Source organism: Carassius gibelio, chromosome A15 (genome assembly GCF_023724105.1).
Source record: "Carassius gibelio isolate Cgi1373 ecotype wild population from Czech Republic chromosome A15, carGib1.2-hapl.c, whole genome shotgun sequence".
Classification (NCBI taxonomy): Eukaryota; Metazoa; Chordata; class Actinopteri; order Cypriniformes; family Cyprinidae; genus Carassius; species Carassius gibelio.
In genome coordinates, this window is record NC_068385.1 from 1,837,380 (window position 1) to 1,863,456 (window position 26,077).

At 35.3% G+C, this 26,077-nt stretch overlaps 3 protein-coding genes and 1 pseudogene across 9 annotated transcripts in view; all 4 read right to left on the reverse strand.

The window, feature by feature from the left end:
* The window catches only part of LOC128028920 (neurofibromin-like), a 71,357-nt gene extending 64,460 nt beyond the window's left edge, over positions 1–6,897 (reverse strand). For 2 of the 4 annotated variants that reach the window (XM_052616261.1, XM_052616260.1), the window contains exons 1-3: positions 6,606–6,897; positions 795–938; positions 450–527 (exon numbers count right to left, since the gene is read on the reverse strand). In XM_052616261.1, coding sequence (XP_052472221.1) covers positions 450–527; positions 795–938; positions 6,606–6,665 — 282 coding nt within the window. In that variant the 5' untranslated portion in view covers positions 6,666–6,897. The remainder of the gene's footprint in view (positions 1–449; positions 528–794; positions 939–6,605) is intronic. The other 2 variants (XM_052616263.1, XM_052616262.1) reach the window with 1 other exon arrangement.
* A 1,504-nt stretch (positions 6,898–8,401) lies between these two features.
* LOC128028811 (galectin-9-like) lies at positions 8,402–13,117 on the reverse strand (annotated as a pseudogene).
* Positions 13,118–15,896: 2,779 nt separating this feature from the next.
* LOC128029165 (galectin-9-like) lies at positions 15,897–20,691 on the reverse strand. 2 transcript variants are annotated; one of them, XM_052616758.1, is made up of 11 exons: positions 19,949–20,691; positions 19,399–19,487; positions 19,101–19,305; positions 18,843–18,962; positions 18,227–18,256; positions 18,072–18,101; positions 17,956–17,985; positions 17,325–17,354; positions 16,856–16,944; positions 16,577–16,733; positions 15,897–16,485 (listed from the first exon to the last, which is right to left on the reverse strand). In XM_052616758.1, exons 1-11 carry the CDS (start codon positions 19,982–19,984, stop codon positions 16,339–16,341), a joined length of 963 nt encoding a protein of 320 aa, XP_052472718.1. In that variant the 5' UTR covers positions 19,985–20,691; the 3' UTR covers positions 15,897–16,338. The 2 variants fall into 2 exon arrangements, with proteins under 2 accessions (XP_052472718.1, XP_052472719.1); XM_052616759.1 differs by lacking the exon at positions 18,227–18,256 and having other exon boundaries at positions 19,949–20,197.
* A 1,460-nt stretch (positions 20,692–22,151) lies between these two features.
* LOC128028923 (kinase suppressor of Ras 1) overlaps positions 22,152–26,077 on the reverse strand; it is a 32,804-nt gene continuing 28,878 nt past the window's right edge. For all 3 annotated transcript variants that reach the window (XM_052616268.1, XM_052616269.1, XM_052616270.1), the window contains 5 exons: positions 25,262–25,352; positions 25,022–25,155; positions 24,810–24,941; positions 24,556–24,697; positions 22,152–24,382 (listed from right to left, as the gene is read on the reverse strand). In XM_052616268.1, the coding sequence (XP_052472228.1) occupies positions 24,236–24,382; positions 24,556–24,697; positions 24,810–24,941; positions 25,022–25,155; positions 25,262–25,352 (646 nt within the window). In that variant the 3' untranslated portion in view covers positions 22,152–24,235. The remainder of the gene's footprint in view (positions 24,383–24,555; positions 24,698–24,809; positions 24,942–25,021; positions 25,156–25,261; positions 25,353–26,077) is intronic.

Consider the following 26,077-nt stretch of genomic DNA (forward strand, 5'->3'; position numbering starts at 1 on the left):
TATTATACCATGCTAAATGGCTATGGTTAAAAAATATTCTGTTTGTTTAATAGTTGAGATTCCAAGATGTTGATTAATTTTTTATAGCCATGATGCTATGAAGCAGTTCCAATTTCACCACATTCAGTTTATTTCTACAGCCTAGAATAGTAAAAGAAACAGACTAATAGTTGTCAAGATCAAATTGATAAATATAGTCCAAACCATTTTTCCTGAAAATTACTTTTAATTTCTATAAAGATCTGCAATAAAATCTATGAAATCTTTTAGGTCAGGGACTGGATAGGCAATAATGAAACAATTGTGATTGTAAAGCAACTCTGCACTGTATTCAGCAACAAAGGTGAAACCAAAGCAAGGAACAATGCTGTTAAAATGCAAGACATAAGACAGTCAAAACAAGTGAAAGGTCGGACAAAATTCACTGTGAGATAGGATGAGCTGCTCACCCCTGCCAAACACTTCTCCAGTGTGTCCAGGATAATCAGCTGGGAGAGGTAGAGGTTCTTCTCTGCTAGACTAGAAGACTAGAAGAAACTTCTCTCAATTGATTGCAATAGAGTTTGAAATGACCATGTTCCTAAGCTAACAATGTGACACTCGAAGCATAAATCCCCCCCAAAATTTCAGGTTTCAGCCTACTTATTTTCAGAAATTAATTAAATAAACATTTATCTGCCATTTTTGATTTATTTGTGCAATGTCAAGGCAGTTCACTCACATAACACAGTAACTGGAATTTCAAAATACAAATATCAAGATGGGAAACTTGAAAGTTATAGACATGGACTTACCATGTTGTTCACATTTTTGAGTATGTTGGTCAGACCGTTGATGACGAGGGCAAATTTGTACTTTGAGATGTTGATCAAACATTCTTTATTGTGCTCTGTGCTCACTTTGGTGTGGGTGCTCTGCTGTCCTGTTTTAATTGGGAGCTGTGAGAGACAGACAGACAGAGAAAGAGTGGGATAAAGAGAAAAAAAACAACTGAAACCACCATACTCCGTAAAGGATGCAATGAAATCTATCATAGCTATGGCCAACAGTCAAACTATATGTTTTGTAAAAGCTGATGCCAGTTTCTAGACTAGAGAGTAAGCCAAGAAAAAAGATGATACACATTACCGTGATGTTTAGGGGCTTTTTTTTTACCAGATGTCAAAACAGTAAAAAAGTAATACTATGTAACTGTTTTCTATTTTAAAATGTAATTAGTTTATTTACTACTCTAGTATTCAGTGTCCCACGATCCTTCAGAAATCATTCTAATATGCTGATTTTCTGTTCTAGAAACATGTCTGATTATGATTTTCACTGTTGAAAACAGTTGAGCTGCTATTGTCAAAACCGTACTCATTTTTTGATCTTGGATCCTTTGAATAGATCGTTTAAAAGAACAGCATTTACATTTTTTGAAATTGTAAATGTCTATATTGCCACTACTTTTGACCAATATTTAATGTGTCTGCTGAATAAAAGCATTAATTTCATTTAAAACTAAATCTTACTGACCTCCGACTTATGTATGGAAGCGTATAGGGCTTGGCGATATAACTAATGTTATATCTAACAAGCTATGCAATATCGTGTTTATTATCAAAGGTGATTCATCTGCAATAATGAACGCGATATTGTGTAGCTTGTCAGTGATCTACAGCTCTGTCTATTAAATGCCGCTCCATTTAAAAGCAGGTGATGGCGATTTAGCGGTAATCACGGAACCAGATTTACTGACTAGATGCGCACAATCATATGGTTAGATATATCGCCCAGCCCTAGTAGCGTATTTTTTGACCAACAGCTGATTGTATTCAATTAATTTCAAGTAAATAATATTCAAATAAATTTTCTAAATTATAGAATTAGTAAACTACAGTCATTAAAAAATAACCCAAAGCTGAAAAACAACCGTTTTATTTAGTCGTATCAAAGGAAGTTGAGACTTTTGGGTCTGGTTAACAGGTGTGATCGCTGGGTTCCTGTGGCCCAGATTTTTTTTAAAGTGTGTTATGGCTTTATTGAGAGCACTGGATGGAAAACAGCTTGTAACATGTGGGAAGTACAGACTGCAGAGCGAGAGGTCGATCAGTCTTAAATTTGACACACCCACTTAATGCACCAACCCACCCATCCAGGGTCTAAACGCTTAAAGTTTAGGTGTTAAAACAAAGCGCCTCCAGCTCTCCAGACATCCGCCCTGTGCTGCGCACCTGCGGGCCAGCACATCTGCTCTTGTTCTCTTCAACACACACAAGCAGTTCAAGTCTGTACAGCGGGAGTGTTGAGAGTGCACATGGCCTGGCCGTCTTAATGAAGCGTATGTGGAGTGAGGAGTGAGGAGTGAGGGGGTGGAGGCCTATCCCCGCTCTAAGCATTCCCTGATGAGGAATTGCTCTTCACTGTTTCCAACTACTATGGCTCCTCTCTGGATCAAAAGAACTCTGACTTCAAGAAGTTATACAGCTTGTGAACAACTCATGAATGCCAACAAACCGCTCTAATATATTGAGCGGTGGTGCTTATTTGCCAAAATAAGTTTAAATCAGACTTGTAATATATACCAATCTTGTCTTCCCCAATTCTGTCCGTCATTTCCAATCTTTCGTGTACTTTCTATTTAATTAATAGTTAAGTAAAAAATTATTTTTTTTAGTTACAAATTTATTAAAGCACCTCCAAATATCATCTGACTGTAAAAAATACTCTTCAAAAGTTTGAAGTCACTAAAAGAAATATTATTTAAAAGAATTGAATAATTTTATTAAAGCATGGATGCATTAAACTGAACAAAAAAGATCAGCTTTCAATTTATTCTAACACCGATAAGAACTCAGCATATTAGAATGACGTCTGAAGGATCATGTGACACTGAAGACTGCTGAAAATTCAGCTTTGCCATCACAGGAATAAATTACATTTTAAATTACATAATAAAATGGCAAACAGTTATTTTAAATTGTGTTAATATCTGTACACGTTTTAGTAAATTTGTAAAAAATAAAAGTTTCACATTTATACAATTCTTTATTTTTTGACAAACTATTCCTTTTAAGGTTTGCTTATTTCACAATATTATACTTTTTTTACATCAAATGATTCGTTCGCGAACCGGATTATCAGTACACTGCAGTGAACGCGCTCACAGCAAACCCGAAAGAGAAGACAATGCTAAATAAAGTCGTAGTTTTTGCTATTTTTGGACCAAAATGTATTTTCGATGCTTCAAGAAATTCTAACTGACCCTCTGATGTCACATGGACTATGGAGGGACAGAAAGCTCTCGGACTAAATCTAAAATATCTTAAACTGTGTTCCGAAGATGAACGGAGGTCTCACGGGTTTGGAACGACATGAGGGTGAATAATTAAATGACATATTTTTCATTTTGGGGTGAACTATCCCTTTAAGATGTACAATTAGTATCACACAAAAATGAAGCTCAAGAAAGATAAAACCTTTTTTAAATTTAATATCTCAACCAATCTTGGCTCATAATCTGCTTAAGATAAGTAGGCCTACATTCGTGGTGCAAGGACGATCAAATCACTACTGGTCGCACGGTTGAAATGTCCTGACAATTGCAATGGCCAGTGCGTCGGCATGTCAAAAAGACTCTCAGAAACCCTGAGGTTCCCTCCTTTTTTTTCAGCCAACTACTGTGTGTCCCTAAGAGAAAAGCGCGTGGCTGGAAATGAAAGTCTCAAGACCGGAGAAGATCTGGCGCGCACACACTGTCTGTACACTCATAAAACACATGCACTCGCACAGAACACACAGCCCAGCCCTGTTGACATCCATTTTAATGCAGGATGCCGACGGACACTGAGCACTTTGTTTCCCAGGAATGGTTTAAAATTCCAGAAAGGTTAGGGACCAATCGCTTCCCTTATGGGCACTTTGGCAGAACCAACCATACTCATGTGTGCTATGGAGAATGGATGATATACTGACCTAAAACACAAAGACAATTACAAATATGGAATATTTGAAAATTAAACTTTCCCAGGCCACCATTCAAGAAAAATATGACTTTCCACCCAGTCACATCAGTTGGAAGGGTCCTTCCAAAACGGCAGGGAAAAATTATCATTTAGTCTTTTCCTGGTTATTGTCAAAAGGATAGTTCACCTAAATATTAAAATATTTTTAATCATTTATCAACCTCATGTCATTTTAAACCTGTATGACTTTCTTTCTTCTGTAGAATACAAAAGAAAAAATTCTGAAGCGTGTTAGAATCCATTCCAAACAACATTGTACCCCAGTGACTTTCATTCAAGTCGTACAGGTTTGGGACGACATGAATGCAAGTAAATCATTTTTTTTACTACATCCTTTCAGCTTCTTCCAACAAAAATAAGTAATCAGAAACTACCTAACAACAACAATAAAATTCTCTTAAGTTCAAAGATCATCCAAAAGAAAAAAAATATTTTCAAGTCATCTTCATAACATGATGCTCTTCAAAATCTATGTAAAACATTGTATCAACCTCACATTCCTGACTCAGAACTCTCCCCAGAGAGAGAACAGATTAGTTTTCCATGACCATGCAATGGCATCTGTGAGCTCATTGTTTCAAGGTGCTCTTTGCATTCATACAGCCGCTGACAAGACAATAACCACCACTGAGAACTTGCTTATTACAAGAAAGAAAAAGCCACACATCACTGAGTACGATCAGTCTAAACATTCGATCCTAGTGTTGTCAGGTAGTTTCCATTCAGGAATTCTGCATCTTATGATCTGCATGAAAGTGCCATTGTGGTGAGCAGCTGTCATTCAAGTCATGAAAATATACAGAGCAAGAAAAGTGCAAGAAGCTCCCCTTGTCAATGTAATATGCTTTTACCAAGCAAGTGCCTTAAACTCTCTGATCTCAAAAGCACTAAACCGGCTTAGTCTAAACTCCTTTTCACACTTTCATTAAACTGTTATGAGCTCCTAATCTGCAGCACAAGCCAGACCCTGTGGAAAAAAATACAGCCTCTAAACTTTAAAATGACAAGCACACCCTTGTGGGGGGGCAGTATTTATTACAAGGATAATACACTATAAGATACAATATGTGCAAACTTAAGTGTTTTTGGGCACTTAATTGCATGTCAAATGAAAACTTTTTACTTTAATTTTATATTAAATGCAATCAGTTGAACTTAAAAGAGCTTTCAAGCAGGACTTGAGATCTATTGTCTTTGAAATCTGGTTTACGTGTAATGCCTAATGTACAAGCAAGCATTTAAGTAAACTAAACTGTATTGTTTTTTTTTGTTTGTTTTTGTTTTTTTGTATTGAAGCTTGTATGTTATGCATTTAAATATATTCACAATTACACATTTGTAATGATGAAATTGCTATTTTAGTACATTTAAAATGTAGTTCTTGCAAATGTAATAATCAAAAACAAATTAAAAATAAAATGTTGTACTTTACATGTCTCTTAGTCAACAGATCTTTAAACCACAACAAACAGAACGATTTAAAACTGTACCTAAAATTTTTTTTTTATTTGACATTAATGCAAAATGCACTTCTTTTAATTTTAAATGTATTTGAACAACATGAACGTGTACTCTTTTTAAGCACACTTAAGTGGCCTTTTGTTTCTTTGAAAGCACACTTAAATGGCCTTTTGTTTCATTAACATTATATCACATGCAAATGCAGGTATGGAAAATATACCTTTAAGGTTTGAAGTGCACTACAAATGCACATTCAATACAATTAAACATTTATTTATTATTAACAAGGGCAGAAAAAAACAACAACAACAATGCTATGGCTGTGACAGCAGGGCCAGAGGCATGCGTGTACCTCAAAACAGTAAAAAAAAAAGCTCATAAATGCTCAGCTATTTAGTATTGATGGTTATTAAAAGTGCACTTGGTATGTTTTTGTTCAGCTGTCTCTAATTTATCCCAAACAGTATAATAAAACGTCAAAATACTGATATCACCATGATAGTGTACATCATTATAATAACATCCTTCAAAAGTGCTATTCATTTATTCAGATGACATGCCTTCGATAAGCAATACACGCTGCGTGCACTTTTAAGGCTCTAAGAAACAGCATCTAAGGACAATCTTATTAAATTTAGGAAAAATTACTTCTGACAGGCGCCTGTCACATCCCCTGTGCTGTCATTGCCTCCTCAGGCTCAAAAGATGCGTCCTTTAGCATTCAAAGCCGTATTACAGTTTCAGAAAACATTCAAAAACATAGAGCATTGATAAACTGACATGATTAGTCTTTAAACAGGGTTGCATGCACAGGACTGTAGGTGCCTGTAGGCTGCTTCATCTATGCAATTTCATCTCACTGTATGTCAACAAGAACTGAGGGAGTCTGATTCGTTTTGTTTATATTAGTCAGTGCGCGCGAGCGACTCAGCTGAACATTCATCAAATCAATCAAGACCCCACTGCCCAATATTTGGCTTTTGCTGCCAAATGCAACATATCAGGCCTGGATGAAGACATGCACGTAATGTATTCAAAACCACCAACCTCCCGTCTTCAACATAAACAACGCGTTTGCGTTTGAACGCTCGCTGTTTTTGGCCTTGAAATGTCTAATCCCCCCACCAGTGTTTTCTTTACCTGCTCGTCGAATCGATTAATGATGGCCTGGACCCATTCCACGGGTTTGTGCGCCGCCATACTCAGGCGGATGCGCGCGCCACTGTGTCTCCTATCAATCACTTTTGCGATCCAGATTCCTGCACCCGATTCGCCCCTGATGCGACAAATACCCCCTAGACCGCTCCGCAAAATAATCAAGGTGGAGAACAGAGGAAGAGGAGGAGGTGGAGGGAGGAGGGGGGGTTGGTTTAGTTTCTCACTTCAAGCATACTCCACCACGCCGCCATGACACACCACCGGAAGTTTGAATCCTCCTCCCTCTCCCTCTCCCTCTCCCTCTCTCTCTCTCTCGATTCAGTCCGAGTACTGCGCATGCGCAGAAATAGTACTGAAGAACGGGACCATTACAAGAGGAATAGACAATATATGGGCTGAATGAGATCTATCTATCTATCTATCTATCTATCTATCTATCTATCTATCTATCTATCTATCTATCTATCTATCTATCTATCTATCTATCTATCTATCTATCTATCTATCTATCTATCTATCTATCTATCTATCTATCTATCTATCTAATCAACTAATATAATGTGCTGTTTCTGGTCAAATGAATTGCTTTACTATGAACTGATTAAAATACAAATGTTTTTAGACCTTAAAATGTGCGGTTGTGTATGATAGTCAGTAAATCCAAGTACTGTGGTGGTTTGTCCATTATTCAAACATAACCGAGCAGAGGTAATTTTGATTATAATGTGTAACTGTATAAATAATTTAAAAGTATACGTTTTTAATCTATGTTTCTCTTGAAATATTAAAACAAAGCCTCTTCATATTCTTTATTAAGTATTACAATAAACCACCACATCATCTAGAGACATCTTGACATTTGAACATGAAATATATCATACAAGTAAATGCAATGAGCGATTCTATCAAATGTACATTCGTTTTCCACAATCAGATTACCTTTTCCTTTAACAAAACCGACAAACCAGTTTAATTGTTAAATTTAATAATTTCGTTTAATTGTGTAAATGGAAGTCAGAAATTATAGTGAAACCGTGTTGATATAGTAATATTGAACGGATAAATGTTATAGCAATGAGAAGGCTTTAATGAGAAAGTAAAGCAGACCTCTACTGCCACCTTGAGAGCAATCGAAACACAACATCAACAAAAAGCAGGGTTATTATGGTTAACCTACTGTACTAGTCACTAGAAGGCTTATGCATCATGGCTATTTGAAATATTCAGACTTTTGAACAATATATTTTAGCTGGAAATGTATTAGAAGGGTCAGTTGCATGTACTGCATTATGAGATACAGTATTCCACACAATACTATCTGTTGCATAGGTCACTGTTTAGTTTGACAATGGTTATTTCAAGCATGCAGACCATTTATCTACTATATACTGCAGTAAGTAATAAGAGGAGTGTGGCAGCATTCTATTCCAAACATAGCTGTGATTTCTTAAGACACTTATTTCAGTGATATGGAAACTGAGACATCTGCATGTGTAAAAATCACTCACAGCAGTTGTAAACTTCACAGTAATTAAAATACAGTAGCTGCAGAAAAGAATTAGATAGTTGGAAAGTGTGTATGCTATCACCAGCGGAAGACCATTAGAATTTTTCGAACCCTTACACATTCCCTTATTATTGAAATTAATTCTTGGATTGTTCACTTGCTCTTCAAAAAAGAATAATAATAATAATAATAGCAGGTTAAATGCATAAGAGAATACAGTAGTCGTACATGATGGCCAAGTGACTTTATTTGAAAACAGCAATATTGGAGGAACATACCGTCAACAGCACTGAATATTTTTCACAGGTGTTTTACCATATTATGAATTATGCTTCGCCTTGAGTTTGTAAAAATCACTTACAGCACCTTTAAATTTCACAATAATTGAAGGTCATGTTGATCCACTAATGAAAATGCTGTTTAGTAGTTTTCTACTACAGCTTTTATTTAAATGTAGATTTAGTGTGTTAGTGTTTAGTGTTATGTAAATAGAAAATTATGGTTATCTTATCACCAGCAGAAGCTATTTGACCAGTTCTATATATATAAATGCATAACATGTTAATTTAAGTTTAATTTATGCATTTCCTATCAACCTGGATCCTTGTTAGACATGCACAAAAATCAACTTTAGCTGTCCATAAACTTCAAAGACATCGATGTCCTCCAGTTTATTAAAGCGATGCTTGTAAGTGTGTGCTTGCTGGCCATTCACAGACACTTCGTACTGCTCTGCACTGCAGGAGATTTTGACCTGAATCACACATAAAAAAAAAAATTATTTGACAGCAAGATGAAGTGTTTGTTCTCATGTCACAAACAAACTCTTCTACTCTTAACTGTTAATGGGGCAATTCACAGAAAAAAATAATGAAAATTCGGTTCATGATGAAGAGATGAGATGATTAACTAAAGACTTAATGGTTTGGAAGGTGAGTAAATTAATTGTCTTTTTTGGGTGAATTCCTTTAACAGTATCAAGATGACACTTTAGATTTGTATCAAATAAAGAAAAATTATATTACACTGTCCATTTCTACAGAAAAGTAGGTACCGTAAGGATGTGAGTATATGCCTACCTGAAATAGCTGACCTTTTAGAAAAGGCACATCTCTACTCCTTTCTTCTGCCCCCCACATCCCATTCTCAGAGGTATTGCGGACAACCACATTCTCATCAAAAAGGGATAGATAGTGAAATGCAATCCCATTCCTGTGGCGCAGATTGAACTCTACCCTATGAACCAGAAGAGTGGATATGTTATCACAAACACAAACTGTATATTTGTACAATGGTAGTTTTTAAAAGAAGTCTTGTATGCTCACCAAGGCTGCTTTATTTGATTAAAATTCAATAAAACAGTAATATTGTGAAAATAAATAAATTACCGTATTTTCTGGACTATAAGTTGCACTTCTTTTCATAGTTTGGCTGGTCCTGCGACTTATAGTCAGGTGCTGCTTATTTATCAAAATTAATTTGACATGAACCAAGAGAAATTAACTAAGAGTCATGAACCAAGAGAAAACATTACCGTGTCCAGCCACGAGAGGGCGCTCTATGCTGCTCAGTGCTCCTGTAGTCTACACTGAAGACACAGAGCGCCCTCTGGCGGCTGTAGATGGAAATGTGTTCTAAATAAATGCAACTTATGGTCCAGTGCGACTTATATATGTTTTTTCCTCATCATGATGTATTTTTGGACTGAAGCGACTTATACTCAGGTGCGACTTATAGTCAGAAAAATACGGTAATTTAATTAAAAAAAATAGAATTTTCAGCAGCCATTATTCCAGTCTTCAGTATTATGACCCTTCAGAAATCATTCTAATATGCTGATTGCTGCTCAAGAACATTTCTTATTATTGTCAATGCTGAAACAGTTGTGCTGTTAACATTTTTATGGATACACTAGCATTCAAAAGTTTGGGGTACTTTACAATTTTTTTAAAAGATAGAAATACTGTATTTTACTGTATTTTTGATTTTATGTTTAATGTAAATCTGTTTATGTATGTTTATGTAAAAAGTGTATTCTAAGGTTTTTATCTGACCTTTTAGAGTCAGTATTAGGAACTCCATAAATGAGAATCGCATTGCCAGCCTGTAGCCCACCTTTGATCAGGGTTTTGTACGGGACCACCTGTTTACAGTAAAAGGAACTTTATAAAATTGTGTAATAAAGAATAAAATATAGTGCTCAACAATGTAAATGACAGCTCAATCGTGTTGAATTATGATATGATTAATAGTGTAATGTATTATTTCTCACCACAGATTTCTGGTAAGCAATGAACTCCAGCTTGTTGTCTTGGTCCACTGAGATGGTGTTCACTTGAGTGACTGGAATACGGTGTTTGTAGTTTATTAAGTGTTTCCCATTAGCACTTATCTATGGAGAGCATTGTATAATAATGAGAACTAATTTAGAAATCAATTATTGATCTCATTCTGTTTATACATAAACAGTACAGTGATAGATTGATTCTCAGTGAAATTGTAGTGTTCTTCACAACATTCAATTTACGGTTCAATTGTGAAAATCTGTCATACATAAATGTATATTGCATAAATGTCTATGACATTTGTCATGACCCATTTGTCAACACTTAGGTCACTTTTTCAACATTTTTATAAGCACAACAGCAGTCTTTGTGGGCTAAACTGTGAATCATTTTCCTTTTTTTGATGCCAAATGCAGTGAATACACCTTTGAAATTGCATGAATTCCTTTCTCACTCAGACACAACCACCAGCAAAATTCAATGTACCTACTACAGGCCAGTTTACTAAGTTTTACAGTGTTAGTCTTTCAATTTCATTACCAGCTATACAAAGCAGATATAATTTTTATTGTACTGTACTTGTAACTTATACTGCAGGGAATTCTGAACAGCAGATAGGTGTCAATTTTGTTCTGTAAAGAAATTTTACAAAAGAAAAGATTCTATAACAATCTCAATCTCAATAGCGATCACTCAGTTAAGTGGTCTAAATGTATTTAAATGCCTATTTATATCATCTGTGGATAGGATCAAAAAGCGTTGGTCCAATCATATCCATCAGTCCGATGGCTACAATAGGCTGTCCTACCTGCCTGTCAACATATGTATTTGCATACGTCTGCACACCCTGTTCACGCAGACATGATACGCAGACTAAGTAAGAATGGTAGGCTTTATTACTTTAATATTATTCGCTTATACTGTAATGCCTTCTCACTGGTGAATGAGACATGAGGTAATCTAACATCATTGTGACAATTATACTGACAGTTTAGAGAATGTGAAAACTGTTTCAGCAAATGAGCCAAAGCAGTTGAGATAAACTGTAAAACTAGTAATGATCAAGTGTAAGATGTTTTATATATGATATACTAGACTCACAAATCGTATATAATGTTTTAGTGTGCATATGATTTATCCTGTTTGCAGAGTTGGGTAGATTCCTAACAAATTGTAATCCGTTACTGATTCCAAATTACATGGCAAAAATTCTAGTCAGTAATGTAATCTATTAGATTACATATTTTAGGTAATTTAATCACACTGCTTTTGGATTACTTTTGACCTTACTTGTTTATCACTTTGATTTAAATAAGATAATCTTGTAGAATAAGGTTCCATTAGTTCATGCAAACAATGTTCAATACATTTATTACTGTATTTAGTTAATAATATTATAATAGTTAAGTAATTGTTAGTTCATGCTAATTCTCAGTTCATTAACTAATGTTAACAAGCAAAACTTTTGATTTGAATAATGCATTAGTAAATGTTGAAATTAACATTAACTAAGATTAATAAATGCTGTAGAAGGATTGTTCTTGCTTAGTTTATCTTAACTAACTGACATTAACTAATGGAACCTTATTCTATTCCATAATGATGTAAAAATAAAAAGAGTTATTTATTAATATATTTATTTTAAAATCTCAGGGGTACTTCAAGTAAATATATTAGGTGAAAGAAGTTTAGATGACAAATAGTTTGAGAATGACTGCATTACATTAAATAAGAAATAACATAAATTTGTGCATTTTTAATGTGTTGTAAGACAAAAGCCTTCCAAAGCAATACAGTCAAATAACTTACAGTGATAGATCAAATAAAAATGATTGTGTTCATCAGTAGTTGATGCAAGGTTGAAACGCTTCTTAAACCTGAAAGGATTTTTGTAAATCCTTATTTCATGTTGTCTCAGATGTGTTTATTAATGAATCTATTTTTTTTAATAGATTTTACTGCTGTCGCCATTAAAAAGAATCCCTAATAAATGGCTTACTTTTAATTTATGCAAAGAGTGTATACCTTGTATGCCTCCTTGGTGACAAGGATCTCGATGGCGAACAGTTTGTCTTTGACGAAAGGAGAGTCAGGTGTGGATTGTCCGGAACCCCAGCTTCTGTTCTGGTAGGTGTTGTACACTATATGTTCACTGCCATCCTTATAGTGTGGGTTTATGTGCAGAGCAACATCAGCCTCCGGATCAGAACCGCACTGAAGGTTCACATGTAATCTACAGAACACAGAATGAAAACGGTGCACAAAACTAGCAAAGCCCACAGGAATATTCCTTTAAACAAGACACTGAGATTAATTTGTCTTTTAAGAGCAACATGATAAATACTAATCACCTGTTAGAATCTGGCAAAATCCGTCCAATTATGATAACACTCTTCCCTTCCTGCAAGCCTCCCTCGATCGATGTAACTGTGATTGTCTATGTTGGAGATGTGCATTCTGTAAGGATATTTTTGCACTTCTCTTTTGAATATCAATTTTAACAGTTATAAATATCATGGCAGATAAAATAATAAAATCACTTGTTGTGACAAGATACCCCAAATGTTGCAAAATACCTAAATCTCTCAAATAAATGCACTGCAAACAGGTCTGCAATTCATGCATTTATATATATATATGAAAACAATAAAAATACGACTTACTGGTTTATAAACTGCCATCTGTTGCTGACACTCTGCCATTGTGCCAATTCTTATTCTTTAGCAGTCTCAATGCAAATCTTCAGCTGGGTATTCAAGACGGAGGTTTGAGCACCAAGAACTGTAAAGGATGATGTCGAGTAGCCTATAGCTGTGATTTTGAGCCCGCCCATATATTATACGTAGTTTATACACAATTTTGGGTAGATACACCTACCTGCAAATGACGGAAATCTATCTTGAAATATTGTCTGCCACACTGCTAAAATGAAAACAATGGTAAAGGCAGATAACAGTAGTCTAGAGACAGTTAAGTAGACTACTGTTGGAGTAACAGTGATACTGAAGAACACGATGCCTGATAATATGACCAAATATGCATGAGGGACATAAACATTGGTGGATATCTATATACGGTGGAATATTTGTGCTTTTTGGAAAGATATACCTACCTGGAAATTAACTAGACTTCCATTTAACTAAAATGCAAACCTGAATAAAAGCAGATAACATAAGCAGAGAAAGATGTGCAAAAACTGTCACTGGGGAGGGACCCCTTTAAAAGCAGCATTTACAGTAGATACTTATTTGTACCTTTAGAGTTAAATAAGGTACAAAGAAATACATTTAAAAAAGTTTATTAAATAAATAAAGTAAATACATTTAAAAAATGTGTAACATTTATCCAAAGCAACTTACAAATGGGGACAACAGAAGCAATTAAAATAAAAAAGCTATATTATTAACAATTTTATCTATTTATATAATATGTAAGGTTAACTGGAACAATCATCTGTCACTGTACCACAAACTGAAATCTGTCCAAATTTCATGTTTCCAAAGGTCTGGCAGCAAAATACGTATCTGTGACCTTCATTTTTCACATTTAATTGGATGTAGTGCTGCATGCACTAATGTTAGGCATTGTAACCAAAAGCTCTTTCTAATATTCTACAAACATATATTGGTATGAGGAAATAAAACAAATACAACCATATCACTAGGTTGTACCCCCCCCCCCATATTATATGTAATATGTTTATAAACATATTAACCATATATGTTTTATTATATCACCTATTGTGTTTTCATATAGTAATTAGATAGCTATTACAGTCATGAAAGTTGAGCAGACCTCTACTGCCACCTTGAGATAGCAGTATTATTATAATTAGCCTACTTATGACCACCAGAGGGCGTGTGTTATCATAATAATAATAATAATAAACTTTATTTCCAGACCCAGAGGGATCCATAGTACAATACAAAAACACATACATAGAAGAAAAAAAAAAACAAAAAAAACAAATAATAAATATACAAGAAGTAAAAATTAACCCTCCACAGTGTTCAGTGTCTAACATACAGACATGTACACCAGTGGTTCCACAGTCTGGACGAAAATCTTACAGAACTTCGTCTAGGGTTAGCCAACACAGCAATTAGATCAGCAAATATATCATGACTCGGGTCACACCAATTCATTCATTAAAACCAAATCATTTTAAGCAATAATATGATTTTACTAAAATGTTCTGCTTTTATCTGTCTAATTCCATTTTCTAATGTCCCATGAACCCCAAATATATTTTTACTGGCTGAAGATATTTAGTTATTTTTAACTCTATTCAGTTGCTGGTCAGTAATCCCTTATATATTCCCTTACTTTTTAAGTGAATTCTTAGATTGTTCACTTGCTATTAAAAACACACACCATGAACTTTTACCTTTTAACACAACAATATTAAAAGAAAGGGGCTCCATTCTTGGTAGATATACCTACCAGCAAAATATTTAAATCTATCTTGAAATATTGTCTGCCACACTGCTAAAATGAAAACAATGGTAAAGGCAGATAACAATAGTCTAGAGACAGTTAAGTAGACTACTGTTAGAGTAACAGTGATACTGAAGAACATGATGCCTGATAATAAGACCAAATATGCATGAGGTGTGAGGGACATAAACACTAGTGGATATCTATATACAGTGGAATATTTGTGCTTTTTGGAAAGATATACATGTCTATGGATATAACTAGAATGTTGCCTGCCGGACAGCTAAAATTGAAACATGGATAATAGCAGATATTTTTTTAAGTGTACCAGTGGAATGCAAAAACGCTGTCAGTGAACCAGCCTTCGTGAAAAACAGAGGTTATCAATTCCTTTTTGGTCACCTGATTACAAAACCTTTGATCATATCACAAAAAAACTATTCAAACAGGATTCACATAGACTATATAAGTTATTTCAGACAGATTTTAGATGCTTCTACACAGTTTATAAGTACATTATTACATTATTTAGAAAATTAGAGAAGGCCATCTTATATAGCATAATTTCAACATTCTGAAGCAACTGATTGTGATTGGTTCTGTTGTCCTCATTTTTTTTTTTTTTTTGGATAAAAACATCTGCTAAATAACTAAATGTAGCCTAAATATATTTGTAATCAATGAAAATAAGTGCATGGTTGCGTAAAATGTCAGTTCTCTGCTTTAACAAATAATTAATACACAATGTTACTGTATTTTTACCTCATTATATATTTTGTAGATGTTAGATTAAAATAAATATTTAAACAACAGGATATGTAATGTAAGTGTCAAGAAAACTGAATAAAAAACTTTATTGTTTGACTTCATTGTGATATAAACAGAGACAGTATGGATATTTATACACCGTAAAAAATAATAAAAAAAAGCAGATGTATAAGGTATATTAATTTGATTATAATATAGGCTTATATATTATTATAATATGCAGTTTTTTGTGTATTAGTTTAAACATGCAGCAAGATTGATGAGTTTCAAGATGGCTATATAGAAATTTTTTTATTCATTCATTCATTTAGCTGACGCTTAAAGCGACTTACAATTGCTATATTTGTCAGAGGTCGCACGCCTCTGGAGCAACTAGAGGTTAAGTGTCTTGCTCAGGGACACATTGGTGTCTCACGGTGGATTCGAGCCCAGGTCTCTCACACCAAAGGCATGTGTCTTATCCACTGCGCAATCAACACTATATACCATAGGCCTTATATACCATATATAAAACATATCCTGCTAAATAATACTACAGAAAGCCAAACATAACAAAAAAGGATTTATGTTCATTCAAATTAGCAAAATCACAGTGCTGTTCATGTTTACACTCAGCCATTTTTCTGTATTTGAAAGCAATTCGACTTCTTATCGATTTAATTCCTTCCCTTATCTTTCTTTAACAAGTGACTTATAAATGAAATGTCACAGATCCCTGTTAAGCCTGCACTAAACTCAGCTGCAGATCTCCGCAAATCTCCAAAATATCAATTTCGTGCAGCATTGTGAAGCGATGTTTGTAAGTGTGTGCTTGTTTCCCGTTGACAAACACATTGTAATGATGGGGGTTGCAGGAGATGGTGACCTACAACACACAAGTAGTATTATTTTCAAGTCACAATGACAGCTTTTAACAGCATCAGAGAAGCAATACGTGTTCAATATGTCTGCCCTACCTGAAAAGGTTGTCCTTTTTGAAAGGGCAAGCCTCCGGACCGTTCCTCCGGACCCCAATTCTCCATCTGATTGGTGTTGCGCACAACCACTTTCTCATCAAAACGAGGATTATAGTGAAATGCGATCCCACTTCTGTAGCGCAGGTTGAATGTTATTCTAATGGAGGAAACAAGAACAGAAGACGTCTTACAATGAACAGATTTCATTTTTATTTATTTTTTTATAAATGTAACATTAGTTATAATTAAAATAACAGTATGTGTCTTCTGATGTCTAACCTGCTAGCATTGGGATTGATAACTCCATTGATGACAATGTTTTTGCCAGGGTAAAGTCCACCATTGATGACGGTTTTGTAAGGGATAGTCTAAATGTGATTCAAAATAAATAGATAATTATAAACGAGTTTAAATGAGTGAAATTCAAGTCATGTAATACTTAGTCAAATGTTTGATTAAAATGAAAACCAAAAATGCCTGATTTAAAGTGACACTGGTTTTATGAACCACATCTAGAACTTTTTTATCTACTGATGCAAACCTACATAAGCATTTCGCAAAAGAATCTAAAATTAAATAATGAATGAATTAAAATTTTATTCAAAATGCAAAAGGAGTTGATGGAGGAAAAACTGCAGGAATTATTGCAAAAGGACAGAAAGTCTAAAAGTGGCCAGCAAAGGTCACAAACACACTCATGCAAAATAAAAAAATAGCTGTGTATGGTAATGTGATTTCTTGCTCTTACATAATTGGGTGCAGACGGGTATGCCGGGAACTGTTGGTAGAAAAACACTATATTAGTGTCACTTCCTCATGCAGGAAAAACACAATGTGATCTACATGAATGAGCATGTGTGAAAGATTTGAGAGACCGGAAATGTTTGACTAAATGAAGTAACACGCAAACTTAGTGAGCACTTTCAATACAAGACATCAGAACAATATAAAATAAACGATTCATTACTGATTACAAATGATAGCGCTGTTAAACCCAGATAACATCTAATGACGGAGATTTCTAAATGCTGACACGATCAACTAACTGAAACAGGAAGGTCTGTGAACTGACAGTAAGCAGAGGTGAAGTAGATGTTATCCTATTCTGGAGCCATAGTTTACACATTAACCCTTTCATGTCACACCAAATGTGGAAAAACAAGTATATTGTCTTTATAATAGTTTAGTAGCACCCCTCCCCCCCACCTTTCATTTACATGTTGCAGGTATTTTTGTAGAATCCAACAAAGCATTTTCTGGGTTATGTAGAGCATGTCATAAAATACAAAGATATATCATTCAAAAGTAAGAACCTTTGATCTCTGTTGATAACCATCAAGGTGTCACATGACTTATTTTATTACGTGTAAACCACTTACCCCACATCCTGGAGGCATAGCATACTGAGGCTGTAGATGAAATGAACAGTTGTTTATTACAGGAAAACTACAATAATGTCCTTATTTAATGTCTTTCAAACATATTTTCCTCTCACCTGATACCCTGCTTGAGGTGCGATATAACCCTAGAAAAAGATAATATACAAAATGAATTCAAAAGACGTTGCAGTTTTATCGCAACAGTGAGATGTACGGTAGTATGAGCTGATATTCATCTCTGTCTCACAGGTAACAGGGTTATAGTACTCACTGGAAAGGCTGGTTGTGGAGGTAAATAGGGCTGCAAAGGAAAAAAAATCATGATGTTTATATGTCACATTACGTTAAAAAATGCTCATTTAAATAAACAGTGGGCCTAAAATGATTCAGCCACACACACATTGAATATTGTTTTAACATTGCTTCTATACTAATGAATTAATAAGGGTTTTTTTTATTAATCAGCTGAGCGAATGAATCCCCTTACTAAATGAGTTAAGAAATCTTGCCATCACTTGCAACAGCAGTCTAACCGGAACTATTATGTGTGTGTGTGTGTGTGTGTGTTGTATTGCACAATATGAATAATTTTACTGCATTTTTGACCAAATAAATGTGCATATCTCCAAAAAAACACTTTTTTTCTTGATTACTAGAAAGCTCAAAAGAACTGCAATTATTTTAAATAAAAATCTTTTATGACATAAATGTCTTAACGGTCACTATTTCCATAGTTAATGTGATGAACTGCACTTGTGATTACTTCATACATCCATAACAAAACAAACTGGGGCACAAAAAAAGTCATTTCAAGACTAGCTCAAAAAAAGTGAAGTTAGTTGTGAGAAAAGTTCAGCAGTGGCAAGGTTTTTATTTTTTATTCTCACCGCAGGATTCTGGAAGGCAATAGAGTTCAACTCCACCATTCCATCCACTGAGACGGTGTCCACCTGAGTGTATGGAACACGGTGTCTATAGTCCATGAAGTGTCTCCCATTAGTAGATATCTAGAGAACCATCATAAAAGTCATAAATGAAAAGAGGTGAAAAGCATTTCTAATAATGACCTATTTAACGTTCTGCAGATTAAAAAGAAAGCTGACAAAGTGGATTAATGCTAAATCTGAAAGCGAATGACCTTGTACCTTGTATTTGTCCTGCTCGACAAGGATCTGGAGGGTGAATGTTTGGCCTTGGGGGAAAGGAGATTCATATTTGCGCTCCTCTGAGCCCCAGTTCCTGCTCTGGCAGGTGTTGTGCACTACATACCCAGGGCTCTCATAGCGTGGGTTAAAATGCAGAGCAATATCAGCCCCGGAATGAGAACCACACTGAAGGTTCACATGAAATCTGCAGGACAAAGAGGAATAGGAGAGGTATTAGAGAAAAATAGCTAACAAAGAATATGTAACAAGTAAACTTTTATTAAACATTACACTTCACCTGTTAGCTCCTGGTAAAACCCGCCCACTTATGATAATGCTCTTGCCGTCCTGCAGGCCACCCTGGATTTGCCCACTGAATGGGATTCTCTGTGTCGATGAAAATAGAAAAAAAAATCCATTACAGTAAATAGTGCAAATTACATCGCTAATCTCAAAGAATATTAGCCTATGTTGTAACGCAGTGTTAACGTGCCCCATCTGCGCAAGTGGAATTTAAAACGGGTGTCTTCTGCTAGTTATCAAAGAATTTAAAAACGATCTGAACTGATAAATAACAGAAGCCAGAATTTTAATTTTACTATGGTGAAATAAATGTTCAGCGTTATCTTCAAAAGTTTATTTAATTTTGGCGCACATGTTTTATTCCACATAATGTTGATATAGTAATTAATAAATACTGTACATAGTGTTATTCTAGCATATGTGGAAATATTCAAACCACATTTGTTTTAACTAACCCTCCCGTTACTTTGTGTCCCGCGCTCCCCTGAATTCTCATGAAATATGATTATTTCTTTCATAACAAAATAAAAAAATCGGTCACTTACCGGGTTGTAAAACGGCTGTTGCTGATAAAAAGCCATTTGATCAGTGTTTACTTTCCTGCAGCTTTAAGTGTGTGATCGAGAGACGAACAAAAGGAAAAAGAGCAGTTCGACAAACAGCAAAGACTAAAGACCCACCTACAAATGTCCGGTTTCCGAAGAAAAGCACGCATGGTTTCGATTTCTCATAAAACTAGGAACGTGGCCAATGTCCGTTGCTGTAGGCTATGAGGTTAAAATATAACCTATACATGTAAAACATATAACCTGCGAGGTCACGCGATAAATATATATTTAAGGAATTTTTGTATTAAACGCTATTCCATCCTTCTTGTTTCCAAACTGCAACGTTTTTATTGCGCAACAGCGAAACTCCAGAAGCCTCTCCTTTGTGAAGTGTAAATCATATTGTAGGGAGACAGCGGGACTCTCGTCTCGTTTTAGGCTTACCGGTAAGTAATATGCCTTGAGGGACAATCTGTAACACATAAGTAATTACGCACGGATAATCATCATCAATTCATACTAAATATATTAAAATACTTATTGTCAAGATATCAGCTATGCCTATAACAACATGACTCTTAATATAAATACACCAAAGCAGATCATATCCCATACAGAAATGTAATGTACCTGTATGAAACCCTATTAAATATATTGAAATACATTTTGATAAATACATAAATAAATTAAAAAAAAAAATAATAATAAAAAAATCATTTTGTGCCTGAGCACATGGTTGTGTCTTGGTTTATGTTGGCCGTGTGTTCCCCTTGTACTGCCTCCTCGTTTCTAATCACCACGCCCCCTTGTTTAGTCCTTTTGTTTGTCTAATTGTTCACCTGATCCTTGTGTGCTCTGCTCCCTTTATATTGTGATCATTTCCCTCTGGTCTTTGCTGGTTCGTTTTGTGTGTGCCTTGTGTACATTCTCTTGCTTATACATGTAGTCTTGTGAGAACTCTTTAATCAGTGTATTGCAACTTATTTGGTTCCCTCTTGTTTTCTAGTTTGCACTTGTTCCCATGTGTAGTCTAGTTCTAGTCTTTGTAGTTTAGTTTCTTTGTTATAGAACCTTTTGGGGTTTTTCCCATCTTTTTATTTTCTTTCTAGTTTTCAGCAAGGTTGCTGTTTTCTTTATTTTGGTTTGTAGTTCTAGTTAGTTATTCCTAGCTTTTTCCAATTGTTATCCTTTTGTTTTCAGTTAATTCCAGTTATTTCTAGTATTACTTTGTTTTTTCCCTTTTTTCAGTTTTCTTTTCTCTCTAGGCATTGGTTTGCAAGTTTACTTTTATGTCAAATTCTTGTCTCCCCTGTTTTGTCTTTTGTGTCTGTGTTGGTTCCTGCCCTGCTTCCTGAATCCTCCCTGGTCGCTGGTTCTTCTGACCTGACAGACATTGTGGTTCCTTCAACTGGGTCAGGCCCTTCCTACTGGAGTAGCTACCAGGTCTCCTTTTGCCACTGAGTCTGGGGCCATGTCCTTCTGACCAGCCTGTTCCCCTGTTGTGTGCCCTGCCCTATTGTGGACTGTCTTACTACATCAGCTGTGTTTCACGCTTGTTAATAAACTGTTCCCCCCTGATAATTCTGCATCTGGGTCCTCCCTTGCCAAATCCTGACTATATATATATATATATATATATATATTCTGTCTTCTGTCTCGACCGCAGGGATGTGGTGGGCTTCCCAGTTATGTCCTTCCTGGACTTGTGTTTTGTTGTGGTTTTTTTTGCTCCTCTTCTGTCTGTTTCCATCTATGGACCTGGCCCTCCGTCCCTCCCCCGGTCCACCTCCCCATTTTACCTGGTCCTCTTGTCTCTGTTTCCCCATTTTACCTGGCCCTCCATCCCTCCCCCTGATCCTCCGCCGCTCCACCTGTCTCCTGGTCTCTTTGTTCTTTGGTCTCTTATTGAGTTCATGTGGAGCATCTGGTAGCTGAACAATTTGGATTACCCTAAATAAACATTACTGCAATTGGATCTCTCGTTCCCTGTGTTTCACTGGATCTCAGAACGTCACACAAAATGCAATATCTGATTTCAGTTTTGATAAACATCTTACAGATTATATATATATCTGTGTGTGTGTGTATGCGTGCATGTGTAATATGCATAACTGTAAATAAGATTAGAAGTAGATAATATAATGTATTGTGCAACACTGCTCAGTCTCATTCTCTCTCATGAAATGGAAAAAAAGAAAGGTTTCATTTTTTTTTTTTTTTATTATTTCTGCCGGGATAAAATTAAATTGCATTTACAGACAAATGGCTATAAGCTTTACAAAAATATTAATTCATAATTACATAACATTAAAACCACAATCTCATTCTAGAAATGTATAATTTGTGTTCAACACACTTTGTATATAAAGAACTGTACAGCAGGAGTAAAGTACCTTTTCAAAATGTTATGATGGAAACTTTAATATAAAATTTGATACAAATACTATAAGAAACTTGAGCTGTACAATAAATAAAACAATAGTTCTCTATTCAAGTCTTTAAGATGTCATGGGAACAGTCACTGCAGTCTTTAACCTCCTCAGTGTTCACAACACCACAAATAAATCATCCAAGACTCTGCATGCACACTCTCTCTTTTTCTGGTACACACACACACACACACACACACACACACACACACACACATAGGCAAATGTTATACAAATTAAAACGAGAGGTATTAGATATTAAAAGTTCCTGAACATCATCATGCTGGGTTAAAATATCATTCGTTCTTTATGATTTTACAAATACCTAATCAGGATCCTTATTTTTGAGGCTCTTTATCCATTCTGGAAAGGCTCAGTAGGTCAGATTAGCATCCGGTAAATGATTATTCATTTAAATCTTCATTTTGAACAAAAATGTGGAAATTGGAAGTCCCTTTATTTTTAAGAGTACAGGAGAAAGTTTGTGGACTGTAAAAGCTTAAGGTCTTTCCAAAAGAGCAGCGGAAGTCACATTCCATTCATCTGACGGCACATGAGGAATTTGAAACCCCAAAACGTGGCAAGGTCTGCTAGCTCAATAAAACTGCTGAAATCCTGTCGGCATATTTTCCATTTACAAAGTTTAGGTGAAATAGCTTTCCTCAGTGTTAGAACAGGCAAAAGTTTAAAAGCCTATCAGTTGCCAAAGATAGGACTAATATAAAAAAAAGCAACACAAATGTGAATATTGCAAATATCTGCAAGACACTGTTGACCACCAGCTAAGCAATCAATAAATCACACAGGAAATAAATGGAATAATTAAAGACATCTGAATCAAAACTAGTTGCTTTCTTTGAATGCAGCAGCCATGCTAATGTTAACGGCAGCTGTGGACAAACCATCATATTTGTAGATGTAGGGACAGTGAGAGCTGATCCCGGGACTGCAGTGTTCACGCCGACAGTGGTGATGTCATGCACTGAACATTCAGCCAATCAGATAACAGAAAGAAGAAAGTGTAAAATATGAAGATTGGGAAGAGGTTGGTGGTAAGAAGAAATATTGAGATGTCAAGATGGAGACAGGAACAGCAGATGACAGAGATGGGATCACAAGTTTGGCCCATTCCCAGTGCGGAGAGAAACCCGCAAGAAAAACAGCAGAAAAAAAAAAAAAAAAAAAAAAAATATTACACAAGGTTTTCCAGGGATATCAGCTGCTTTTACTGATAAATAATAATAATAATAATAATAAATCATTGTATATTATAATGTATTATATAATCATATGTTCTATAATTATTTTCATTATTAATATTATGTTAATTATTATAAATTCAGATCACACCCTTTTCACCACAGTCTCACCATTACATTTAAATGTAAGAGGTGAATTACTGACCACAGGCCAGATATTTGGGCATATGAACATCTGTTAAAGTCCTTTTATAGTATGATCGTATCTCTTTAAATTAATAAGCACTTTCCTTCCGAACCACTCATATTCAGAACAGTATCTACTTCGGAATTTTTTCATATTTGCAAACCAGACCAATCATTCATAACAGGCAAAAAAAAAAAACGATGGTAGCAGAAAACACTCACATTACGGTCACTTACTGTTATTTCCTTCACCATCTGATATCAGGTTTGACCAAAATATAAAATGGCACAGCATCCCTCTGACACTCGCTACACTAAAAATCCAATGGTGTAAAATTAAGAAGGCTCAGAATAGAGGGAAAAACAAACAAAACAATGCACATGTCGGCTCCAAATGATCAGTTAGTTTTCATGCTCCATGTACTAAACCCCCTAAAAAAAGGGGATCCGCAGCATGCTAGCGTTCCAGCCTAAGATACATACTCCTCAGACTTCCAGAAGTGCCCAGGGTGTGAGAGTCTACGATTGAGCTTTGGCAGTTTCTCTAGTAAGTCTGACAGCTGAGTGAATGTGGGTCTGTCCTCAACCTTAAAGGACCAGCATGCTGACACGATCTCCTGCAGTGAGAGTACAATGACCATGTTACATGATATACTTCTTATATCTAGCTATCTATCTATCTATACAATTGAATTTATATGTATTGACTGATTTATATATAATATCATTGATTTAATTTTGATTTGATTAAATGTTTATAAGTAAATATAACCACACAGTTTGGACTCACCGTAACCTCCTTGCCTAAGCTTGTACCCTTCTGGGCTAGTAATGTTCTGATGCCTTCTCCACTTCCCAGCTGATAGATCAAAACTTCAGTCGGTTGGTTCTTGATGGGCCATTCTTTGGCCTGGAGTTCATACCAGATAGTGCTGAGACAGATTTTTTTCAAGCAGAAATAAAACGTTAACACCAAAACCAAATGTTTGCATTAGAGGCACTATATTTGTGATGCAGATGTGGGAAAAGAGTTGTGCTTTTTACCCAAAAGCGTAAACGTCAGCAGCTTTAGAAAAGGGCAAGCAGTCTTCTTGGTTTCCTGGTCCCATCTTTTGCACGATCTCTGGAGCCAGGTAATAGATCCACCCTCGTGGCAGCTTCAGTTCATTTTCCCGCCTACAAACAAATACAAATGTTAATGAAGTTCTTAACCAAGTATACTGTATAATAAGTGACATAAATGACATGCACCCTACCTGTCCTCCTGGACCACTCCAGACATCCCAAACAGACCGAAATCTGTGATGACAACTTTGTTTGAATCGTAAAAAACGTTCTTGGACTTCAAATCTTTGTGCACAATTCCCTTTGCATGGAGGTAACCCATTCCCTGTAAAAGGTAAAAACACAAAGCAAAAGGAAACAGTTAAAACAATGTTTTAATGTAATTTGAGCTCAAGAAGCAGTTGTATTGTATTACATGTGATGCATCATACCTTTACGATTTCCTGAGCGATTTGTCTTATCTTGTTGATGTCAAGTTTCGAGTCCCTGACAACTGAGTAGAGCGTCCGTCCTTTACAAAAGCTGCAGGAGGACAACATAAATACTCTAGATTACAATCAAAACACAAATACTCTTATATAATATCACAAATAACAAAATGTGGAAAAAAAAACTTTGCTTTCTCTTTCCTTTATCCCGCCTGTCTAGCACTTGTACTAATCTGAACAATGTCTGAAACTTTGTATTATGAGCGCTTCCTGTGTTTATTTGCCTCTTTATTTAGAATCACTTGCTGTATTCCTCAATTGTAAGTGCTTGGGATAAAAGCAACCGCTAAGTGAATAAATGTAAGTACTAGACATTCAAAACATACACTACTGATTAAAGGTTTGGAGTCAGTTAGAATTTTTTATGTCTCCGATAAAGTCTCTAATTTCTACATGTCTGAAGATAAAACCACTAATGCTCATCAGGGCTGCATTTATTTGATATAAATTTAAACTGTTTTCTATTTTAATATACTTTATGATGGAAAAGTCGAATTTTCAGCATCATTACTCCAGTCTTCAGGGTCCTTCAGAAATCATTTTAATATGCTGATTTGGTGCTTAAGAAACATTTCTTATTATTATCAGCCGTGCTGCTTAATATTTTTGTGATGCATTTTATTGAGGATAATGAATAGAAAGAAAAGCATTTGAAACAGAACTCTTTTGTAACATTATAAACATATTTACTGTCACTTTTGATCAATTTAATGCATCCTTGCTAAATAAAAATATTATTATTATTATTATTATTTTTAA